We start from the raw sequence: 24,347 nt of genomic DNA on the forward strand, positions 1-24,347 counted from the left end.
GGTGAGTTTCGGTGATGATTTCGATGTCGATGCTAAGTTCGTTGAGGAAGTCAACGAACTCGTTAATTTTGTTGTTGAGCGAGCAAGCGTTCCAGTTTGCGATTTTGATGACCTCACGGTCCATAACTGAGCATGAAGGGGTAGCCACAGCTTGGAGCTGGTCGGATTTGTTCTTGATGGTGTTGGCAATGTCGTCCTTCTTGAGAAAGATGATCATTAGTTCCGCTGCGGTGAACCACAAACCATCGTTGATTTCTGGCTGCGGTAGGGACGGTCCATCCTGACGCCAGTTCAGCCCAGGGGCTGTGGGGAGAACCTGCGGCTGTGGAGCAGCAGTCGTCTGTTGACCTGAGTTTGCAGGGGCTCCGGCAGTTAGAGCTTGAGAAGCAGTAGCAGCGATACGAGCAGCAGCCAATCGTTGATTGAGTGGTAGCGTTGGCAGCACTGGAATCGGTCGTCGTGGAACCGGTGGAAAGTTCTGATCATTCATTTCCGGCACCTTCTTGGGTTTCTCGTCGATGCTTTCTTCCGGATCTCGATGTACTCGGCGCGCTTCGCAGAGGCAGATGATCGATGAGGATGAGATTGAGCACAGGCACGACAGCAGCGCTGTTTTATATCTTTTTAGGTTCAAGCAGAACGATGTGCAACCAAATAGTACTCGATTATGATAACTGGATTTGGGGAGAACGTTTATTTCATGAAAACAGTGATAAAATTATCATTAGTACATTTTTTTTAAAGTTTTGTTATGGGAAATTGGAAAAGTATTTATTTCAGCAGATTTGTAATGTAATATCCTATCGATTGGCGTATTTGGATTTTAATTTAATTTATAAATGACCAAGTTACAAGCGTTCAAAACCTAACACTATGCAAGCATTTTGAGTGCTTGCCACCATACATATTTTTTTGATTTGCACCCCGTATCGTCGACAAAGACGTAGTTCTACGTCAAAATATGGCAAATCATTTAATTTAAAATCGCCTGGAATCCAGACAAATAAACCCATGGGCATGCTTGGCATATACAGTTTTGCTCGCGAGCTGCTCATTTGCTAATAACTTTGCACAGAGTTGACGAAACATAGTTCTGTTTGAAGCAGTCGATAGAATAGAGTTTAAGCTTCTTAAAGATACGTAAAAAAGAAGATTTTAATTTTTGGTCATAAACTGTATTTGATTTTGCGTTGCAAAAATGAAGTGATAAATGCTCGCTGCACATCTCGGACTTTAAGTGTAAAAATTCATTGGTGTTGATTCAAATGATAAAATTTACCTACCCTTTGCATGTCTGCAGTAAACTATGGTCCTAATCTATGAATTATTTTAAAGAAAACTAAAGTTCAACAACTGAGTGAAAAGTTATTAACAACTGTGTACAACTGTGCATGCCAAGCATGCCCATGGGGCTTAGTTTAAGGAATACTCATTTTACAAAACATGGCCAAACAACCCATGGCGGTTTGATGACCGATTCCCAATCAGGCCTATAGAAGCATTTTGAGTGCTTGCCACATAATGCAATGTTTCAGTTGCGAGTTAACAGCCTAGAAGAAGAATTGTGCAAGCGGGCCAACATTACTTCTGACTTCTAGACAATGAATTTCACAAACATCAGTATGATCAATTTGTAAAAAAAATCAACAACCAAATTCGAAAGGCAACGGTTCTTTAATCTTAGAGGCTAATCGATTCAAAAACAATGAAGAAACATTGATAACGTTCTGCAAACCAAATCACAACCATCCAGAGGATACCTTTCTCCAAAACATACAACCAATTATCCACCCATCACCGTCGCATCCATTGACGGGTGTATCTCCTTATCCTGAGAGTCTCCCACTGCCGTGTGGGAATTACAATTGGTTTTATGCATTATACTCTTAATTTAATTCCCTCCCTTATAACTAATTGGAAGAGATATGCCGTCTACCAATGCGTATGAAGTACAATATTCCGTTGACGCACGGTGGCGACAAAACCAACAACAACAGAACAACGGGGTGGCATGTTCCATTCTCTATTATTCACTCGCTTGTACGTAGGTACACATCACTCGACAATCGCACACCCGTTTCTGTATCATTTTGCGGTATATTAGAGCCAGGGATATATGAAATATTGTGAATTTATTTCAATTAGGATTGTCTGCTCTCGGTCCCCGTCCTCCGGAGCCGGTGAGCCAAGCGGTGAACACGATTCGGAACGCTCACTGTAAAACGTTCCATTCGCGAAAATCTCAAGATCTACCAAATAAACAAAGCTGAAAACCGAACTTGATGTGTGTCGCCAGTAAGCGAACAGCCAGTTCCGGAAATTGGAGATTGCGTGTTTTTAGAAAAAAATTTCAAGACGGTCGTAAATTCGAGCACCGCTGCCGGTCCAATTAGAGCAAATCCGTCACACTGAAAAGTCCCAAAATGCTGCCGGGGAAGTCGAGTGCTACCAGGTTATGTATATACGTGTGTTTTTAACCGTAATTAAATTCACCAGAAACAACTCACTACACAATATAAAATCCGAGCTCATTGAGTCGCGAAGCGTATCTATCTGGTAGAGGGTGCATGTTCTAGTCTCGAATTTATTGCCACTGTTATTATTATTATTATTATTACTATTATTACTATTATATCGTTATAGGAGCTATTTGTGTGTTCTATCGTCACCATCGTCGTCGTTGTCGGTTTGGAATTTTCCGATGGATAAAAATTCCGGAGGGGGAATAATTGCTGCCGACTCCGCGTTCGAGAGATGCCGAATCTCGGGGTCCCGCCCGCTGTGAGAAAAGTGCCAAAGCGAGAAATAGCCATAGGAAAATTATCGTCAAACAAAATAATAATTCATTCAATCGTTTTGCCACTATGCTGCCCGCGGCCTACTGTATTATTTTAGTTTTTTTTTGGTGTGTGTTTGGAATTTGTCGATTAGGGCACCGGCAACAACAATGGTTTCGGGCAATAATTGGGCGCCTTCGGGCATGAGGCTTTCACCGAAAACAATCGAAGAGGTGCGAATTTTGCTTCTGGTCATTTCTGCAGTCATATTAGCGAACGATAATGGGATCTCCTGAGTCTATGGAAGGATCAAAGCAACATCGGAGGCGCGAGTCCAAAAGCTATTTAAATATCGAATTACGCTGTGCGGCTCGTGTCTGCACTGATGGTTAAATTAGTCGTGAATCACACAGAGGGACGACTGTTGTTCGAGTTAACCAGATTGTATTGCTTGTGTATGTTGCTCGAGTCAATGGAAAGCAGCAGGAGTCCTCGAAAGAAAGAGATATTGTTGCCATATGGGTCCCCGGTGATTGGACCGAAAATAAGGGGCTAATTTGATTGCAATGGAAATAGAGGAAAACGATTCGCCATGGATTCGATTATCTGTTGAAGGGTGATGGAAAAAAAAGTGATTTGAATTGGTGTGAATTAAGGTACCGTCGTGCTTACTTATGTTGTTTTTGTGTTTGCGGTGTATCTACACCAGCGTAGAGGCGCCAGTAGCATTCATTTACAAACTAATCAACACTCGATGTTTGCACCCTGACAGCTCCCGTTGCTGGTCCGAGATTGGTGATTTCGAATTCGCAACTAACCATTATATGTAATGACCAACCGTTGTCTGCCCGCTAAGCTCCACTGAGTCTGGATTTTGTCAGATGTCGTGTGCCATAAGGGGTCATCCACAAATTATTTTAAGGTATTTGAGTGATTATTAGGAACTTATGAATGGGTTTCCTTCTTTCGGCTCCTTTGCTTCATCTAACCAATTTTGGTGAGCTTACAGATCGTTGGAAAGTATTTCCGTGCCCCACGACGTTAGAACTGAACAACCAGGCTTTTACTTGTGAGTGAAATGGTTGCATACATAACGAAGCAGGCATCACCAAGGGAGGCTGATGTGGTCACTATGGAAGCACACACTGAACCATATCATCATCCTGGCATCGAATTATTATTGCCTCACTCAAGCCTTATAACTATTATCAGATGATTTTGAGATGATCGTTATTCGATTTATCACCTGTTGGAATATGAACAAATCAAATGACAATCATCCATGTGATGAATTATTTTAGATCGATTTGCAAAAACCAAAGTAATCATAAATCAAACATAAAATCATAGGATAATCGTATTACTTTCAACTAATAATAAAATTAAATTATATGATGGAATTTCGGATGAAAATCAGGTGTAAAACATCAAGTCATATTTTACAAATTATTTTTGATTACATTATTTACAAGCTGTGATAACTGAGCTGGGTCCTTGAGAGACGAATGATGATGGCGATATAGAGCCAACCGAGGGGCAAAGATTTTGTTATTCAGCAGATTGATATTGGGTTCGTAGACCTCCCAGGAGTTGTCAACGATGTCATTACAGGAGCGATTGCTCTGGCTCTTGGGAAAAGTATCCGTAATTTCTCTGGGGCCTGGGAAAGAATGGGAAAACTTCAATAGTCTCATCTTGCATGTGTATCTGGAAGGAAACTTATCTTCTGGCCTTGTTTTTCTAAAATTGGTCGACCACAACGTTCTAGATGTTCCAGTAGCGCTGACCGTTCCGAATGCTGACATTATTGAACATTGAATACATGTGGGTTAGCAAAATGATATACGTATACTTATATCTAGCATTTCAATTCTCATAAGACCTTTGAAAACATATAACAACTATGCACTCAAGCTTTCACATAACGTATGTTGCCATTTTTATTCGGTTATAAAATATTTTATAATTTAAATCAAATAAAATCATTTTGGACCATCTCAAAAGATATTTCATTCGTTTCCATACTGAATGTTTTTCACTATATCTGACATATGTATTGCTAACGAAATACAAACAAAAACATGTCAATATTCATTCACAATTCAAAAGAGCATCACATGTGTCCGAATAGAAAATCACTGGGGATGCGGACACATCTAAATCTCAATTTTAGATGGTCGGAAAATCTCACGTTAGCGAATCAATCTACGGAAAATCTTGTTTCAACTCTTGCATCTAAATCGATCTACTCACATCGCTCTCCAACTATTTGAAGGAAATCTTAAAAATCATCATCAATCTTCGTTCTATCACTAAGCTTGGGCACAGCAAAGCGAAAAATTTCCTACATCTTAGATAGAGTCGCACCCCTCGGAAAATCACCCGACTGATTTTGTCATACGGTTTTCAGAAACATAAACATTGGATGCAACTGAATGATGTATCATTCTATAAATGAAGGGTGATTTGGTTCAGTGTACCTGAGGATTCAACTAACAACGTTGAATCAATAAAGTTAAAACGGGTCTACCCCACGGTGGCACAAAAGTCATCCAAGGGCACTTTGCTTGACGCCGATTTGTTTGGTTCTTTGGTTCGATTATACGTCAGCTATTGACAACTGATGTAAACATTACGAGTTTCAGTGCCGTTTATGCGTTTGTTTGAACGGCCATGGTAATGTTGCGATGTAGAGAAAATGCATCAAGATACAAGTGCGTGGTTTTCGATGATTTTTTAACATGTAATCATAAGAAAGAAATGCAGGAAAGTGAATTCACGGTGGCTACAAGAACCAATGACCATGCAACCGAATGGTCATGCTGGGATGGGTGGATCTCTTCGGCAAACCATGATGATGATAACGTATGAACTAACCTTAAAATCATACCGACATTAACGCTACACACAAATTATGAAGGCGTAGGGGCTCTATTGTTGGCCTATGGATCTAAGATTGGGCCCATCGCTAAAAATTTGCTGTTTATCAATTTTATCTAAATGAACGCGTCATTGGATCGGTACTAATGGATATTTTTGGTCGATATTGAACATTTAGTCGATTGCTGAATTTATGTATGGGCCCAAATTAGGGGCATTTAGGCCGACATTACATCCAATTCCCCTATATGGACTATTGACGATACAAAACTATTACGAATTGAACAAATGCAGTTAAACAAGTTGATTGAATTAATCCAAATGACATTTGTTGGCAATTGTTCTCTTTGACTCTCAAGTAAGATCCGTATGGATTATGTCGACTTTGTGCAAAATTAATTCATATTTGTTGCTAGAACAGCTTTTTGTTTAATTTCTCTTCTCTTATAATAGTAAAAGAGAAAGAAATTAGTAGAACAGTCCAAGACAGCCACGTAATCATAGTAGGCATTGATTTTCGTCCTATTTCGAGTGTGTTTTTATAGATGTATCGTGTAGAAAATCTGGAAAAAATTAAAAATCTCACGAAGAAATTAGTTGTTGTTCTTCGGAAAAGCGATTCCGTTAAAAAAAAATCTCACCAGGAGCGACGATCGCCGAGAGATTTTTATCGATGTTCAATAACGGAGATAGAGGAAATGGCTCTAATGTTGGTCTATGGATCTATGATTGGGCCCATGGCTAAAAATCTACTATTTATCAATTTTATCGAGATGAACGTGTCATTGGGATGGTACTAATGGATATTTTTGATCGCTATTGAAAATTTAGTTGATAGATAAATTTATGTATGTGCCCAAATTAGGAGCATTTAGGCCGATATTACATCCATTTCCCCCTAGTAAGTATTCGAAATGGTTGTGCCCCGTACTCAGCAGGTAACGAAGGTGACATTTGCAATCCTAAGGGGCAGATAATTTGTTTTGATTTTTAAAAATAAATAGAAATGTTTGACTCAACGGCGAGATCGAAAATAAATTCTAGCAATCATGATGAATTTGTTTGAACATCGTTTAACCGATAATGGCGATAATACAGGAATGAAACTCACACGAGGTAAACGACTCTTGCCCAGTGAGTTTAGGTAGCCCTCATGTTGAATTACTACATAATTGCTAGAGCTTTATTGCAGTTCCCTTATTTTGTCTAAGGCAACTTTCAGAAAGGTTAAGCGACATTCTAGGAAATTCCGAGAACTATAGGGAACTGTAGTATTTAACAGTTAGTTATATTTATAACTTAATATTTGAAATAACTTTGCACTATACTTTTGTTATATTACAGGCGCTAAAATTGGCTAAACGTATAAGACATACCGTCCATCAAACTATCCACACACTAAAAAAATCTGAATTTTACTGGTGATGTAAACATCCATGCATGCAAACATTCATGCATGTAAACTTTCTTTTCACGTAAACTAGCAGCTTGCAAGAAATGTTGTAAACAAAGGTGGAAAGTTGCATAGAATATATGGAATTGTAACAGTCCATGTGGACTACACTGTTGTAACTCCATCTGACAGCATGTGGCGGTGCCATCTTTCAACCACTAGATAAAGTGCGGCGTGCGTGTAACGATTGTTTTTTATGGCTCCACTCAATTAGAATTCTCTCACTTACGCAGACACAGGTAGCAAACCGGATGTTTGGAGTATGAGTGCCAGCGTAGTGAGATGGCTCACACTCAGAGATATGGTTCTCAAATAATAGCGCGGCTTGTACTGTAGGCGGGAATGCGATGGAAAAACCTCTTGATCGGGCTTTTCCAGATCATCACGGCGTTTGAGCAATTGTTCCGCCAACAAATGCATATTGAATTTTCTGCGACGCAATTAGCCTGGACCTTGATCAGGCGTTTTCAATTAGCCGCACAATCACTTTCGTGAAGCTACGCATTCTAATCAGACGTGTCTATTGCTTAAAAAGAGATGAACTAGCCTCAGGCTAAAAATCTCTATAATAAAGAAAAAAAAAAAAAAATCTATTGCTTAATACCAGTTGAACTGTACCAATTTATTTGAAAAGTGAGGTCAGCAGAGATATTAGATTACAAGTGAAATACTTAAATTGATAGTTATTGTAGTCTTTTCTAGTTCATTACCCATTATAAACCGTCGAAATCCGACAATTAATTGTGAGAAGAAAAAAACGCAGGTATGTGTTATCGCGTGGTGTATGAGAATTGCAGAGATTAATTTCGTTGCGGGGTAGTTTTCCCTTCAACGAAGGGTTTTTTTTTTATATATTCTACGAATCCTCGACGAGTGCATAGGAAGTTATCACGTGATTACCGTGGATCGTGAGATATCCGGTGGTTTCCATCCTTTCGTGACCCCAGAGGGTGAACGATTTGTCGAGCCCTAGTTCATCAGATAACCCCACCCAGTGATCCACGCTTTCCGTCACTGCCACTCATCCGTCGAGTGAATCGACCGCTCGTGAACGCTATTGGAAATCGAGCGCAAGTCGACCCATTGATCGAATCGGAATCTTGCTGACTCCCACTAAGCCAAGTGTGGTTGAGCGTCGGCCTCTCGTTTTTCGACACTGCTACGTCACATTCGCCGACTCCCACCAAGCCAAGTGTGGTTGAGCGTCGGCTTCTCATTGCGATCGCTCTGCAACTTTTCCTCGTCGTAGAACACCGCCTTTGTCGCATCGTGATCACTACGCATCGAGCAACGTCGCAGCATTCTTTGTTCATCGGAACGGCGTCCACAGTGCTGTAGTAAGGGCAGAAGACAATAGCCTCGAAACTGTAAGTTTAGAATAGATAATTTGAGCTCAAATTTAGGAACCTTCCCCAGACCATTGTAAATATTGTTTTAACTATGAGAAGTTCCCTGAAAATACAAATGCTTCTTCGCCTAGTGGATTGTGAAGCTTCATCCTAAATACGGTAATATTAAGAGTTTGTTCCTTCCTTTCCGCATATTTTGTTTCCCGTTTGGGTAAGCTAGGGAAACCGTAGTGTTTGAGCCACTTAAACTCGCCCTCAGACCGAGTCTCATAGCCGGACCGGAAAACGCGTCAGCAGTCTCTCTAGTCAGAGAGTGGCGCGTAAGCTGCTGTTCGGTGTGTGCACAACACAAACGTTACAGAATATTGCATGACATGTCTCATAAATTTACACGATTTATAATGTAAATTTGTATGATTTATGACGCTCCATTTATGTGCATCATAGTAACGGAAATTTACACTACTTTTTTTTTAGCTGTGCAGCCCGGCCTCAAATCAGCTATGAGGAAAGGCAACGCGGTCAAGAATTATCCCAATAACGCTCCAAATTGGGTGGCTTTTGCAAATGCGACTCGGCATGCGCAATTTGGATCCGTTGGTCGCCGTTGTAGGTGCTTGATAAACGTGTAGTTTTGCAAGGATGCAGTTGACCACTTTGTCAAGCAGTTTTGGCGTGACTTTCTACCAACGATTTCACAACACTGGACCAACTAATTTCTATTTTTTTATGAAACGCACAAATGTTGGCTACTTTTCTCGTGGTTCTAGAAAAAAATATGTCAAAATAATGTTTTATTTAAAAGTTCGAGTGGTAGTAAACCTCAGTTTAACTGCTCGAATGAAGTTTTTAATTTTGATCATCAACTTAAGGTTTTGAACAATATGGATGCTACGATGAGACATTGTTGCGGTGATGAGCTCATGGATGAGTGCATAGGTCTTTTTTTGTGAACACGACAAAAACTTGTTGAAAGCGGTGGTATCTTATACTAGTGCTCATTGGAAGTAATCTTCCTTTCTTGGCAGCTCCTAGTTTTGACGTAACGAAAAATCCCAAACACGGACGTAACGCTAGAGTGCAAATCGAACACACGACACATTTCGCATGCTCACATGAGCGAGCTCACCGCTCGGTTGACCGCTCACCATTTCACCAATGAATGGAAGGGAGGAGAAAAGCAGCGGTAATTAAAACGCTTGCCAAATTGGTTTCTTCGTCATTTACTTTCGAGCAGGGAGAGTTGCGCAAAATGCCATCACCTTAAACTCCAAAGGATCCAGAACAAGATCCTTAGGATGGTCCTAAACAGTCCCCCGCGGACTAGAAATTCTGAGATCCACCTCCTGGCTGGAATTCAGACATTAGAAGAACGGAGAGTATTCATCCTGGAAAGGTTCAGAGACACCTGTCTGAGATCAAATCATCAGATCATACGTGATCTAGCACGTTAGGTTAAGTTATACTCGTAGTTAGGTAGGTTATCACTTTTTTCAATTCAAATAAAACACATCCCCAAAGGGATATCCTGTAAACTAGCTGAAAAACGCAAATATTAAATTAGAATATCAAATCAAACAAAGATGAAAAGCCAGGTAGGCTAATCAATTAAAATGATAAATCAATGTACTACCATAATCAACAGAAATAAACATAATTTTACTACTACTACTACTTTCGAGCAACGGATGGATAAGCGTCGAATACGACGTATGAGTGAAACAGTACGCATCGAACCAATACGAAAACGACGACGAATGCACCCACATCGACCGGAGGCTTCCCGCAATAGGCAGCATGACTGGGTTGCCATTATCCGGTCGACATCGACTTACAGTGGTGTGAAAGAGTCAAGTAGCGCTAGTTGTTCTTTCACAACAATCCAATTCAATGCTGGTCGGAGCACGTCTTGTTCTGGTGTGAATGCTGCCATATACTTGCAACTAGGAACGCTCTGACGGAAAATAATCCAAAAGCCTAATTGAGGAATCTACGCGAAACTGCACCAGTGCATGCGACACCTAGGTTTGAAATCCAAAACCACAAAAGTGATGATGTACTAAAAAATATTCCATACGATTTGACAGCTAGCAAAACGTCATTATCATTTTCACATCATTTCATCTGCTGGCCGACCGTTTCGTAGATTCATCAATTAGCAGACTGTAATTCAGTGAACGTAATCAGTTGCAATTCCATTAGCTGTGGGGACAGTCGTCACAACTAATTTGAAAGACCCAGCAAGTGGAAAGCAACACCAACGGCAACGACATCCTTCGAACGTTACACAGCTGAGTTTGACTACAATGATCACCTGCGTAATGCTGCTGCCAGGTAAGCCAACTGAGCACGCTGTCTCTGGAGATACCCAAGCACACCAGTTTGTTCGCTTCGATCCAAAATGGCAGTTTCATTTGCGACGGAGATGGTCACTTCAAATTTGGTAGGACCCTGAAGGACGCGTACATCGGAGGCTCTCTGAGTAGCTTCATCATTTTCCGGACGTTCCACTGCAGTCGTTCGGTTAGGCTGATTACAACATTGATCAACTGCAAAATTTCAACCGCTGTGCAATGGTGCAAAATTACCAGCATGAAAATCTCTTCGATCCCAAATGGCCTTTTTCAGGGCCACTATGACGGATTTCACGCCAACTCGTCTTCGGAGTTGGCAGCACCCTCTCAGAACCTTATGAAACTTTGTGGGTGTGGAGACTTAGCAATTTTAAGCAACTTTGAGTACTTATTTTTTTCAAAATTTATCTCGCCTAACATTTGATAAGGGTCAAAGTTTTTTGTCGATTTTTTTTCAAATCGATATAGCTTAAAAATGACAAGCCCTACAAAAAAGTGATGTATGGCGAACTTTTAGCAAATAATCTGAAATTTTATAAAAAAATTTAAATAAATTAAAAAATTGGTTTCTACACTCTAAAAAAATATATTTAAAAATTAAAAGTCATTTTCCCAAAAATGGTACCCCTCAGATTTGCTTGATATTTTTTCTCATGAAAGGCAATATAATTACCTAACTTTTCTTCGTACATCGCAAAGTGGGCGCTTTTAAGGAAAAAAAGTTGTTCGAACAACAACTTTTTCATGTTAATTTTTTTTTAGCGTGTTTCACTCAAAGTCGAATAGTAATACGCGCACAACCTTATTAAAATCCGTTGATACTTAATGAGCATAAAGATTTTAACCTTTTGATAATCTGGGCGTGCTTAAAACAAAAATCTAGCCTAACATTTGAAAGGGCCTAATACAGAGGATTTTCCTGCATTTCGAATGATGTTTTAATAAATGAAAACTCTAGTGTTTTTGTTTAGTGCATAATTTATTTTCCTATAATTCTCCATACATAATTTGAGTTTTTCATTGATTATTAGTCTATCGGAAACAGAGTGAAATTTTTCGGAGTTTCCTTTGAATGTGAAAATCGCTTAGTAGAAAATTTCAGATTATTTGCTAAAAGTTCGCCATACATCACTTTTTTGTAGGGCTTGTCATTTTTAAGCTATATCGATTTGAAAAAAAAATCGACAAAAAACTTTGACCCTTATCAAATGTTAGGCGAGATAAATTTTGAAAAAAATAAGTACGTAAAGTTGCTTAAAATTGCTAAGTCTCCACACCCACAAAGTTCCATAAGGTTCTGAGAGGGTGCTGCCAACCACTGGATGAGTTGGCGTGAAATCCGTCAGATTTCTACGCTATAGAATTTCTTTTAAGATCTCTATGTGGTGGGTAAAACAGGTTCACAAAATTGAAATATTTTTGAACCATGGAGAGAAATAACAGCAAAGAATCATCAATCAGTGCTAATAGCAGTGTTCGGAAAATCACTATCAGCTTTAAGTCATTGAGTCTCCGTGAGAGAATAAACTTGCCTAAATCATCCAGCTTTAAACCTCCCCGCCGACGTCAATTGGTAGCACGTTTATGCATTTCGTGTTAGTTCTCCATCCACAGAAGCAAATACAACAGCAATATCAACAAATAGTGCCAAAAGCAACAGCGATTAGTACCTATTCGTTCAGCACCCTCCAACTCCAACAACCCTTTCGATGGACACCAGGAAACAAAAAACGGTCCTTTTCAGGGCCACCATTTGATAAACAAACGGCCCCTTTCAGGGCCAACAACCAACAATCAAACGGCCATTTTCAGGCCTGTAGCATTTTTGCATTAGTATAATTGTGTGGCAAGTACAATCATACTCTATGCCCAGGGAAGTCGAGAAATGTTCCAACCCGTAAAATTCCTAGACTGGACCGGGAATCGAACCCAGCCACCTCTAGCACATTCCCTGAAGTTTTTGGACGAACTTTACTGAAGTTCTAGGAAGAACTTCCCTGAAGCTGGGAAGAGCTTTTTTGAAGTTAGGAGAAAAACTTTTTTGACGTTCTGGGAAGCCCTTCTCTCAAGTTCTGGATAGAACTTCCCTCAAATTTTGGGAGGAACCTCTCTGAAGTTCTGGGAAGAACTTCCCTGAAGCTGGGAAGAACTTGTCTGTACTTCTGAGAAGGAGTTTTCTGAAATTTTGAGAAAAACATCCCTAAAGTTCTGTGAAGAATTTCCCTAGAGTTATGGCAAAAACTTTTCTAAAATTCTGGAGAAAACTTCCCTCCAGTTCTGGGAAAAACTTGCCTCAAGGTGTGGGTTGAACTTTTTTAGAGTTCTGGGAAGAATTTTCTCTAAATTTATTTTAGGATATTTTTCATGTCTTCACGTTGATCAGGTTTTATTCTGAAGATCTCCAATTGTCCAGGAAATCAAATAGCTTCTCTCAGATATTCATCCATGATAACAGTATAATCAGAAATTATTTTAAAAACCAATGATCATAAAGAATGGAACGCGCCAAAATTGATCGGCAATAAAATCGTTTCTTTCAGTCAAAATTCATATCACAAAAATCGTCTTATTTTTCTTTTGGTAGTTCAGTTCATATATTTAAAGGAAAAAATGTTCGTTTATTCTTTTGGTTTGCCAAATCCGAACTGCCGTGCCTTCCTTCAATTAAATTTTGCACAGTGGTCTCATCGACCTTTTTCGCCGCCGAACGCCACTTAGATTCAAACTGCTGCTCGTTTTCCATGGATTTATTAGTTTTTTGAGATTCCGTTTGCCTAAGGCCCAATACCGTTCGATAGGGCGGAGTTTTGGGCTGCTGGGAGGGTTGTGGTCTTTGGGTACCACAACCTCGTTATTCGCATCGTACCACTCGATTGCCTTTTTCCCATAGTGGCAGCTCGCCAAGTCCAGCCAGAATAGCACAGGTCTATTATGTTGCTTTAGGAATGGTAGCAGCAGCTTTTCAAGTACTCCTGGACGTAGATCTCTTGATTGATTGTTCCCGTAGTAATGAAAATGACGCTCTTTAGACCACACGTGCATATGGCCTGCCAGACGAGATATTTTTTCGGGAACTTCGATAGTTTGATGGTTCTGAAAATTTCAGCCACCTCCTGTCCCGGAAGCTACTTGAAATCCGCCTTCACATAAGTTTCGTCGTCCATGACGACATAGTCGAACTTTGTGAGCAGATTCGTATACAGTTTTCGGGACCGCTGCTTTGCCGACGTGTTTTGTTTGTAATCTCGGTTCACCACCTTCTCCTTCTTAAACGTCGACAACCCGGCTCGTTTCTTGATCCGCTGCACAGTAGTATGGGAGACATTGAGCTTGCCAGCGACGTCCCAGATGGAGAGGTTAGGATTCCGCTTATATTTCACCGCCACCTTCTTCGTCGTCGCTGTCCGGATTACGATTGCCGCCGCTTCCAGGCTTCCTGGCGGTCGACAGACGCTCCCCGAACACTTTTTAAACGTTTGTCACGGTCGATTTGGCCACATCCAGCATTTGCCAACTTGGCATGATAGAACGTCGGATTCTCTAGCTGCGCGAGCAAAATTTAGACACGCTGCTCCTCTTACTTGGACGTCATTTTGAAAACTGGAGAACAAACGGTGAAAACTCATCATAGCAACCATTGTTTATACACTCAACTTCCAAATGCAGCATTTCAGGTTTTTTATGCATTTTTAACAGAAATACACCAATTTGAAGTTGACCAATTTTTGCGCGTTCTAGACTTTAGGTTTCCCTGAAGTCCTTTTCTTTTCAAGACCTCAGGTTTTTTGTCCTTGATTTGTTTTCCGTCGATCTTGTTTTCCGTACTGAGTACCAACGCCAGGAAGGCAGCTCCAACACCTGGACCCTACCCAAGTAACAATTTCGGTTTTATAAGGGTTCTGTAGACTATGATTTAGACTTGTAGCATGCTTTAAAACCTCCATAAAACTTGCAATGTTACTTCGGTACCTAACAACTCATGGACCGTGGACCAACGGCTTTACATCCCTTCCGAAGGCAGGCGTGACGAGAGATTTTATGCCTCAGAAAATCCCGGTGGCGCCGACTAGGATTGAACTTAGGCCTTTTAGGGGTGAGAAATCACGCTTACCACTACACCACCGGTGCCGCTCTAGACCTCAGGTTGACACGATTCTATTTTAAAGATTTTTTTAGTTCGCAGACTTCCCTGTTACTTGCAGAGACTTCTTTAGGTTCGCAGAATTTTCCTGGTGGAAGCAGACTTAACTGACGTTCTCAGAATGTTCATGAAGTTCGCCGCTTTTTCTGAAGTTGGCAGAATATTTTTGAAACTCGCAGTATTTTCCAGAAATTCGCAGACTTTCTTGAAATATTTTCAAACATTACTGAAGTTCGTAGACTTACTTGATGTTCACAGACTTTCCTGAAGTTCCCAGATTTTTTCTGAATTCCCAGAATTTTCGTGAAGTTTGCAGAACTTTCTATAGGTTTGCTGAACATTTCTGAAATTCGCAGAATTTTCCTGGATTTCTTGAAATTTTTCTGAACGATTCAATACTTTACAGAAGTTCGTTAAATTTTCTGAAGTTCACAGAATTTTCCTGAAGCTCACCGACTTCACTGAAATTTGCAGTATACTTTTGAAGTTCACAGAATTTCCCATAAATTCACGGACTTCCCATAGAGTCGCAAGCTTCCATGAAGCTCTCAGACTTTCTTTAATTTAGTACCATTTTCTGAAGTTTCATGAAGTTCACAGACTGAAGTTCCTAGATTTTTCCAGAAATTTTCAAAACTTTCCAAAAATTTGCTGAGTTTTCTTGAATCTCGCAGAATTTTATTCGAGTTATTAAAAGTGATTGACTATTTCAAAACTTCCCTAATAAACAAATACCATAAACGAACTGTATCCCGGATGGGTAAACTATCCCACAAATCGTTTAAATGATACCCCAAACACGTCTTTAAGCTCTCTTTTATGGTTATTTTTATTAGGGTTTCCAACAGTTTATTAAAATTTTCAGAAGTTTTCAGAATATTCCTGGAGTTCCCTGAAGTTCGCTGAACTTTCCTGAAGTTACCAGATTTTTTCTGAAATCCGTAGAATTTTCATGAAGTTCGCTGAACTTTCGTGTACTGCTACTCATGGCAAGTCCGTCCCATATCACAAAGGAGCAAGCCGAGAAAAACGCATTCTAAGTTTGCTTCGTTTGCTTTTGTGATGGGACAACCTGTTTAGCTGTGTTTGTTTAAACTTGTCCAGTACAAAGTTGTTGAGTTCATCCAGTATTTTGAAAATATGTTTGATCAGCTACTATTACCATAGGAAAACTCAGTTGTAGCAAAACCGCAAATGGGACGGAATTGCGATGATTTTTTCTTAATTTACAAAATTTTCTCGGTGTTTTGGATGTTGCCCGGGATCCTGTAGAGTTCTCGTGGTCCGTGGAAGCAAGGGCAGTTTATTAGTATGTGTTCGACCGTCATTGTTGTTCTGCAAGTGTCGCATCTTTGGCGGAAGTTTCCGCCACTGCTGCTCCCCATGTTGTGGGTGATGCGGGTGTGGCCGGTTCTTAACCGGGACAGGAAACTCTGGTTATAAAACCTTGGTACATTCGTCCAGGGAAGGGTTACCCCTTTGGTGTTCCGGATGAAGAGGTCTCTCCTGGTGAACCATTCGCGGTCCCATGCCGTCCTGAGAGTTGACTTGATCCATAGTTTCAGGTACTGTCTGGGGACCGAAGTATTGGCGAGTCGGCCACTTCCTCCAATGGCTGCGCGGTGGTCTGCTTGTATGTTTCCGGCAATTGAAAGTGGAGTCGGGGGGGTGATGGTTTTGTATGGCCTGAATCGGTTAGTACGCATAGTGGAGAGGAGGATGGTAGGGAAGCTGCGTAATGAAGGGCTGCAGTCTCGGCCGAGAAGACCGAGCATTGAACTGCTTGACCATGGATTTGTCCACTCGGATGGGGGAAGAATCCCACTCTCTGGCTCTGTTCTAGTGGAGCTGGGCCAACGGGGGGAGCTCCTGGTAAGCGATTTCCTGGAGGATTCGTTTCCCCTCTGTGAGGAGATGGAATTCTCCGTCTCCGCTTAATTTTTCATCGAGGCCCACGGCTCTGGTACAGATTGTTGCCGCAATATAATATCGGAAAGGGAGCACTCCGATTTCAATACAGGCGGTATCGGCTGGTGTTGATGGCAGAAGTCCAGCCGCAATTCGTGTTGCCTGGTTATATATCGGCGCTAGTCGGGTGACGAGCGAATCGCTGGACGCACAGAGGAGCTCAATTCCGTAGGTCAGTCGGCTATGAACAATGGCTCTGGCGGTCTTGAGTACGATGGCCCTGTTGCTCGTTTTATGAGGCCCGGAGAGGGAGCGGAGGATGTTCAGTGGTGTTCGACAATTCGTTCAGACATCGTTAAGGATGGATATGGTCTTCTTTCTAGGGATAGTGTGGCTGTTAATTTTGATTGGTGTCGGAAGTGGTCGGTGGCCAAGGCGGCAGATGTGGAAGATTGAGCTCTTTTCGGCAGATATCTCAAAGCCGGTCCTAGCGACCCATCGGCCAACAGCGGAGACCGCAGCTTGGAGCTTTACCCTCATGGCCTTCAGGATCTTCCCTATGATCAGTAGCAAAGTGTCGTCCGCATATACCAGGACCAGACTGTAAATCTCCTTAGGGAGTCCCATAAAGATTCCGTTCATTGCTACCAGGAAGATGGTCACTGCAATTACGGAACCCTGGGGAACCCCGGTCTCTTCCTGTCTGGTGCTGGAGCTGTGGTTCCCGACGGTCACCTGGAAGGTTCTGCCCTGCAGGAAATTCTTCAAAAAGTAGACGATATTTCCTCCGAGGCCCCATCTGGCTAGCTGCTGTAGTACTTGGGGTGTCCAGGCTCTGTTGTAAACTTTGGTCAGATCCAGGGAGGCCACCTCGACGTGCTGGTCCTTACGGAGTGCCTCATGTACTATCTGGCCAAGGCTGTTAAAGTATGTACCAGTTCCGTGGCCAGGGCGAAAGAAAGAATCTCGCTAATCTCCGGTTGACCAGACGCTCCATTATTTTGCAGCAGCAGCTGGTCAGGTCAAGGTGATCGGCCGGAAATTCTTCGGTGATAGTGCTTGACCGAGGTTTTTCGGGATGGGGACGATAAGGCTATGTTTCCAGGAGTCAGGCAGCCGATGACCCGTCCATGCCTGGTTGAGGAGCTCGAGAAGAGTTCCTTTGTGCGTGGGTGGGAGGTTCCGCAGCATCGGGTATCCAAAGCTTAAGGGGCAAAGTTTAATTCATCCATGGTGAAGGGCCTGTTAATTGTGAGTGTATCTTCGTCATCGGGTATGGCCACGTTCTCGATGCTGGAGGTGGAGACGCCGTTACGGCTCCGGAAATCATCGTTGTGGGCCTCAATGCAGGACAGCGACTCAAAGCAGTCGCCGAGGAGGTTCGCAATTGTCTCTGGGTCTCGGGAGAGTCCATACGGGTCCCGGAGGGCAAAGCCTCGGGCACGTCGGTTTCCTCGGATAGCGTTGATCCTCTGCCAGATTTCGGTGCATGACTCATTTGGGTTAATTTAGTCCAGGAAGCTTTTCCAGCTCGCTTCCTTTGCTTCACGGATGGTTTGATGGCATTGGTTTCTGGCAACTCGGTAGGCTTCAATGGATCCCTCTTTTTCGGAATGTCCTTGCGGTAGGCGTTTGGCCGTCCGAAGGGCCTTGCGCCTGGCTTTAATTGCCAGGGTCTAGGCCCGGGATTTGAAGATGGCCAGATCTTATCTTAGATTTGGAAGATTAGGGAGTGAAACAAACAGGCGTCCGTGTGGAAAAGACCGGTATCTTAAAGTGCAGTGCCATTTAGTGTTATTACCCCCCCCCCCCCCCCTTGTGGGGTTTCTGGAGTGTTGGACTACATCCGTTTAGGACATCGTATCGTACAATAAAACGGTCTCACACAGCTCGGCTCGCAAGATGGCTTCCAAGCCTAATAGCTAATGATTCTCGATCGTCCGTCAGGGACGATTCCCTCAGGCCGGTGGCCATCATTGCCAAGGAGGGTCCCGTCTTGGCTCGACCAAGGTGGCCGATGTCGTCAACGACGGAAGACGCCTGCCAGCCAAACGAGCCAGCAACGCCTGCTGAGCCGTAAATAGCTGATGAACGCCACCAGATTCGCCATTCTCCCATAACAGCAACAACACTGTTTGCAGCTCGCGTCGCAAGTTTCTGGCCACACGGTAGTGCCAATTTTAAACCTCGCATACACGCCACAGAAAAGGGCAATAAATGTTTTAGAAAATGTGAATGTTCTTGTGTTTGCATACTTTGTCCGCGTAACCCAGTAACATGCCGGCCCTGCGGCACAGCTCAGGGGTCTCATGCTACTGAGCTAGTTACCCGGGAGTGTTTGGTCATGTCATAGTCACAAGTTGAGCACCATACTGTAGGAAACTCACAGATTTTTTTAAGGGAACTGTTGGCAGAATAGTTTTAGAGTTTGCAACCTTTCTTGAATTTTGATGAAATTTTCAGCAATCTACAGGCTTCCCTGAATCTCGTAGAAATTTTCTGAAGTTTCTAGACTTCCCTAAAGATTAAGATTCTTTGAAATTTTTTGAAGTTCGCAGGATTTTTCCAAAGTTCACAAAAGTTCCCTGTGGTTTACTTAACCTTAATACCTACATCAGATGGCGACTTGAAGTGTGAAACAATCCATAAAACTGTTTCCGCACATCGGAGGTACGTGAGCAAATCGGTGATCATCCCTTTTGCCAGCAGTAGCGAGGGGGGCGTGGAAATACACCCCTTACCATCCTTCATCAACGGATGAGTTTGGTAAAGGGAATGATCGACCCGATTTGTGTCTTCCTCAAAATTGTCCTCTGCTCGCTTTCTACTTTCTATATAAAATTTTCAAACTGCCGTACTACAACAGAACTATCAACTCTATACTCCTCATCTATCGTCCACTTTGAGTCTAATATTTGAATTTAAGCATCTCCAACTATATTAACCTTCATGTTGGTCTTTATCTTTGAGGTATTTTTTTAAATTTATCCCCATCCACATCTGATCCACATACGTTTACTAGGCAAGACGGCTTATTCGATTTCCAAATAATTTCTCACGTAACTTGATTCGGTGTTTGAATGCGCACTCAACGCCTGAACCGCTAGTGCGTCCAACCTCTCCTGGAATACATTGTTTCACATAGTCACAAATCTTCCACAAATGTTCCCTCCGCCTAATCGCCAACAATTGAAGCCAAACCACCATTCAACAACTCATTAACCATCCATTAGGTAGCCCGTCGTCTGCTCCCAAATAACTCCCGCTTTTCCCGCACCCCTGTTTGATGTATGACCTCCGCACGCCACTCTCTCACACTCTCCATGCCATGATCCCATCAGGAATTCAATTACCACTTGAGAAGACCACCACCGTCTTACCAACGACGACGACGACGTCGACGATTTATCGATATTCCTGATGCTTGGAAGTCATCATCTCTCTCTCACGGAACGGGATATGGGAATCCGGAATCCGTGCCGCGCTGGCAGCAGCACCCGTGAATCGATGGGTGCCAAAGTGGAAAATATTTCCCTTCATTAAATGTAACTTCCATTAATTATTGTTTCCTATACAGGCAGCAAGGGGAGGGTAAAAAGTCAAGATTCAAGCCAAGGAGTGCGTGTGTGGCTGGCGGTGAACAATAACCATTTCAAATCCCATTAAGCACTCCGTCGTCGTCGTCGTCGCCGTCGCCGTGTAAAATGCCTCGACGACCGCCGATTGCTCACAATTTCCCATTCAAATTTACATCAATTCAATGTTTGATTAATCTTCTCCGGTTTTCCCCCTCCGGGACGATCGTGCACGACTTTTCGACTTCGACTTCGACGACTTCGACGACGATGGCAACAGCATCCAAATGATAAAATAATTGTTACCGATTCTAAGGTGGTACTTTTGAATCTTGAGAGCACTCGTGGCTCGCACTCGAGCAGCTTGAATTGAAAAATAATGTTCAATTGTATCCATACTCATACCTAAATGCGAGCTGCGGTTGAAAAATTACACGATCCAACCTCTACCGGGCAAATAAAGGAGTCATTCCCATATTACTAATGTATGTTTAATTTCTGTTCGTTCGGTTCTTTTTTCTTTTCCTTCATTTGCAGCATTCGTTTCCTGGGTGCGGTACTATTCCAACTTTCCGAAGGAGTTGCGGCGGATTTTCGCCATCAAAGCGGTCAACATGGGCCATTATGCCAAGTGTCTGGGGCTGAGGGATCCACCGAAGCAGTTCGTTCGGGAGCATACGGGCCCCAAGGAGGGGGAGGAGCACGGTCGCAAGAGGGAGTTCCAGCAGAGGAGAAGTGGAGGTGGTGGCGGTCGTGGTGGCCGTGGCGGCCGTGGAGCTGGCCGGGGAGGAAAGCCTGCCGGAAGAGGGTAAGTGATGGATTTAATCTTTGGTTGTAGATACACATAACGGTTGGAGATTTCAAGGATGATCTTTTAAAAGGGCGTATCTGCTTTTATTTATTCTAATCCAAACAAAAAACATCTTACGCAGACAAGTTGAAGACTTTCAAACGACTTTTAAAAATACTAACACCCCTCTTTTTGCGATTAGAGCCATATTTACGGAGATAAATCGATTTAAAGGTTTGGTTGGCCCTCCAGCCGATAAATAAAGGATTTTGGAATATTTTATATTGGGAAATCCGGATATAAAAATTTCGAGCATCTGAACACCCCTCTTTTCGCGATTAGAGCCATATTTACGGAGATAAATCGATTTAAAGGTTTGGTTGGCCCACCAGCCGATAAATAAAGGATTTTAGAATATTTTAAACTGGGAAATCCGGGTGTGAAAATTTCGAGCATCTGAACACCCCTCTTTTCGCGATTAGAGCCATATTTACGGAGATAAATCGATTTAAAGGTTTGGTTGGCCCACCAGCCGATAAATAAAGGATTTTGGAATATTTTAAACTGGGAAATCCGGGTATGAAAATTTCGAGCATCTGAACACCCCTCTTTTCGCGATTAGAGCCATATTAACGGAGATAAATCGATTTAAAGGTTTGGTTGGCCCACCAGCCGATAAATAAAGGATTTTGGAATATTTTATATTGGGAAATCCGGATATAAAAATTTCGAGCATCTGAACACCCCTCTTTTCGCGATTAGAGCCATATTTACGGAGATAAATCGATTTAAAGGTTTGGTTGGCCCACCAGCCGATAAATAAAGGATTTTAGAATATTTTAAACTGGGAAATCCGGGTGTGAAAATTTCGAGCATCTGAACACCCCTCTTTTCGCGATTAGAGCCATATTTACGGAGATAAATCGATTTAAAGGTTTGGTTGGCCCACCAGCCGATAAATAAAGGATTTTTGAATATTTTATATTGGGAAATCTGGGTATGAAAATTTCGAGCATCTGAACACTCCTCTTTTCGCGATTAGAGCCATATTTACGGAGATAAATCGATTTAAAGGTTTGGTTGGACCACCAGCCGATAAATAAAGGATTTTGGAATATTTTATATTGGGAAATCTGGGTATGAAAATTTCGAGCATCTGAACACCCCTCTTTTTGCGATTAGAGCCATATTTACGGAGATAAATCGATTTAAAGGTTTGGTTGGCCCACCAGCCGATAAATAAAGGATTTTGGAATATTTTATATTGGGAAATCTGGGTATGAAAATTTCGAGCATCTGAACACCCCTCTTTTCGCGATTAGAGCCATATTTACGGAGATAAATCGATTTAAAGGTTTGGTTGGCCCACCAGCCGATAAATAAAGGATTTTGGAATATTTTATATTGGGAAATCTGGGTATGAAAATTTCGAGCATCTGAACACCCCTCTTTTCGCGATTAGAGCCATATTTACGGAGATAAATCGATTTAAAGGTTTGGTTGGCCCACCAGCCGATAAATAAAGGATTTTGGAATATTTTATTTTGGGAAATCTGGGTATGAAAATTTCGAGCATCTGAACACCCCTCTTTTCGCGATTAGAGCCATATTTACGGAGATAAATCGATTTAAAGGTTTGGTTGGCCCACCAGCCGATAAATAAAGGATTTTGGAATATTTTATTTTGGGACATCCGTGTATGAAAATTTCGAGCATCTGAACACCCCTCTTTTCGCGATTAGAGCCATATTTACGGAGATAAATCGATTTAAAGGTTTGGTTGGCCCACCAGCCGATAAATAAAGGATTTTGGAATATTTTATATTGGGAAATCCGATTACAGCCATATTTACAGAGATAAATCGATTTAAAGGTTTGGTTGGCTCACCAGCCGATAAATAAAGGATTTTGGAATATTTTATTTTTGGGACATCCGTGTATGAAAATTTCGAGCATCTGAACACCCCTCTTTTCGCGATTAGAGCCATATTTACGGAGATAAATCGATTTAAAGGTTTGGTTGGCCCACCAGCCGATAAATAAAGGATTTTGGAATATTTTATATTGGGAAATCTGGGTATGAAAATTTCGAGCATCTGAACACCCCTCTTTTTGCGATTAGAGCCATATTTACGGAGATAAATCGATTTAAAGGTTTGGTTGGCCCACCAGCCGATAAATAAAGGAATATGGAATATTTTAAACTGAGAAATCCGGGTATGAAAATTTCGAGCATCTGAACACCCCTCTTTTCACGATTAGAGCCATATTTACAGAGATAAATCGATTTAAAGGTTTGGTTGGCCCACCAGCCGATAAATAAAGGATTTTGGAATATTTTATATTGGGAAATCTGGGTATGAAAATTTCGAGCATCTGAACACCCCTCTTTTCGCGATTAGAGCCATATTTACGGAGATAAATCGATTTAAAGATTTGGTTGGCACACCAGCCGATAAATAAAGGATTTTGGAATATTTTATATTGGGAAATCTGGGTATGAAAATTTCGAGCATCTGAACACCCCTCTTTTTGCGATTAGAGCCATATTTACGGAGATAAATCGATTTAAAGGTTTGGTTGGCCCACCAGCCGATAAATAAAGGAATATGGAATATTTTAAACTGAGAAATCCGGGTATGAAAATTTCGAGCATCTGAACACCCCTCTTTTCACGATTAGAGCCATATTTACAGAGATAAATCGATTTAAAGGTTTGGTTGGCTCACCAGCCGATAAATAAAGGATTTTGGAATATTTTATATTGGGAAATCTGGGTATGAAAATTTCGAGCATCTGAACACCCCTCTTTTTGCGATTAGAGCCATATTTACGGAGATAAATCGATTTAAAGGTTTGGTTGGCCCACCAGCCGATAAATAAAGGATTTTGGAATATTTTATTTTGGGACATCCGTGTATGAAAATTTCGAGCATCTGAACACCCCTCTTTTCGCGATTAGAGCCATATTTACGGAGATAAATCGATTTAAAGGTTTGGTTGGCCCACCAGCCGATAAATAAAGGATTTTGGAATATTTTATATTGGGAAATCCGGGTATGAAAATTTCGAGCATTTGAACACCCCTCTTTTTGCGATTAGAGCCATATTTACGGAGAT

General features: G+C 41.7%; 1 protein-coding gene across 2 annotated transcripts in view; it reads left to right on the forward strand.

The window, feature by feature from the left end:
* The window catches only part of LOC135706227 (probable ATP-dependent RNA helicase CG8611), a 180,209-nt gene that overhangs the window by 13,088 nt on the left and 142,774 nt on the right, over positions 1 to 24,347 (forward strand). For both annotated transcript variants that reach the window (XM_065227793.1, XM_065227792.1), the window contains exon 3: positions 20,975 to 21,245. In XM_065227793.1, the coding sequence (XP_065083865.1) occupies positions 20,975 to 21,245 (271 nt within the window). The remainder of the gene's footprint in view (positions 1 to 20,974; positions 21,246 to 24,347) is intronic.

Source organism: Ochlerotatus camptorhynchus, unplaced genomic scaffold, assembly GCF_037179485.1.
Source record: "Ochlerotatus camptorhynchus isolate MF236.1 unplaced genomic scaffold, CSIRO-AGI_Acam_v1.1 ptg000276l, whole genome shotgun sequence".
Taxonomy (NCBI): domain Eukaryota; kingdom Metazoa; phylum Arthropoda; class Insecta; order Diptera; family Culicidae; genus Ochlerotatus; species Ochlerotatus camptorhynchus.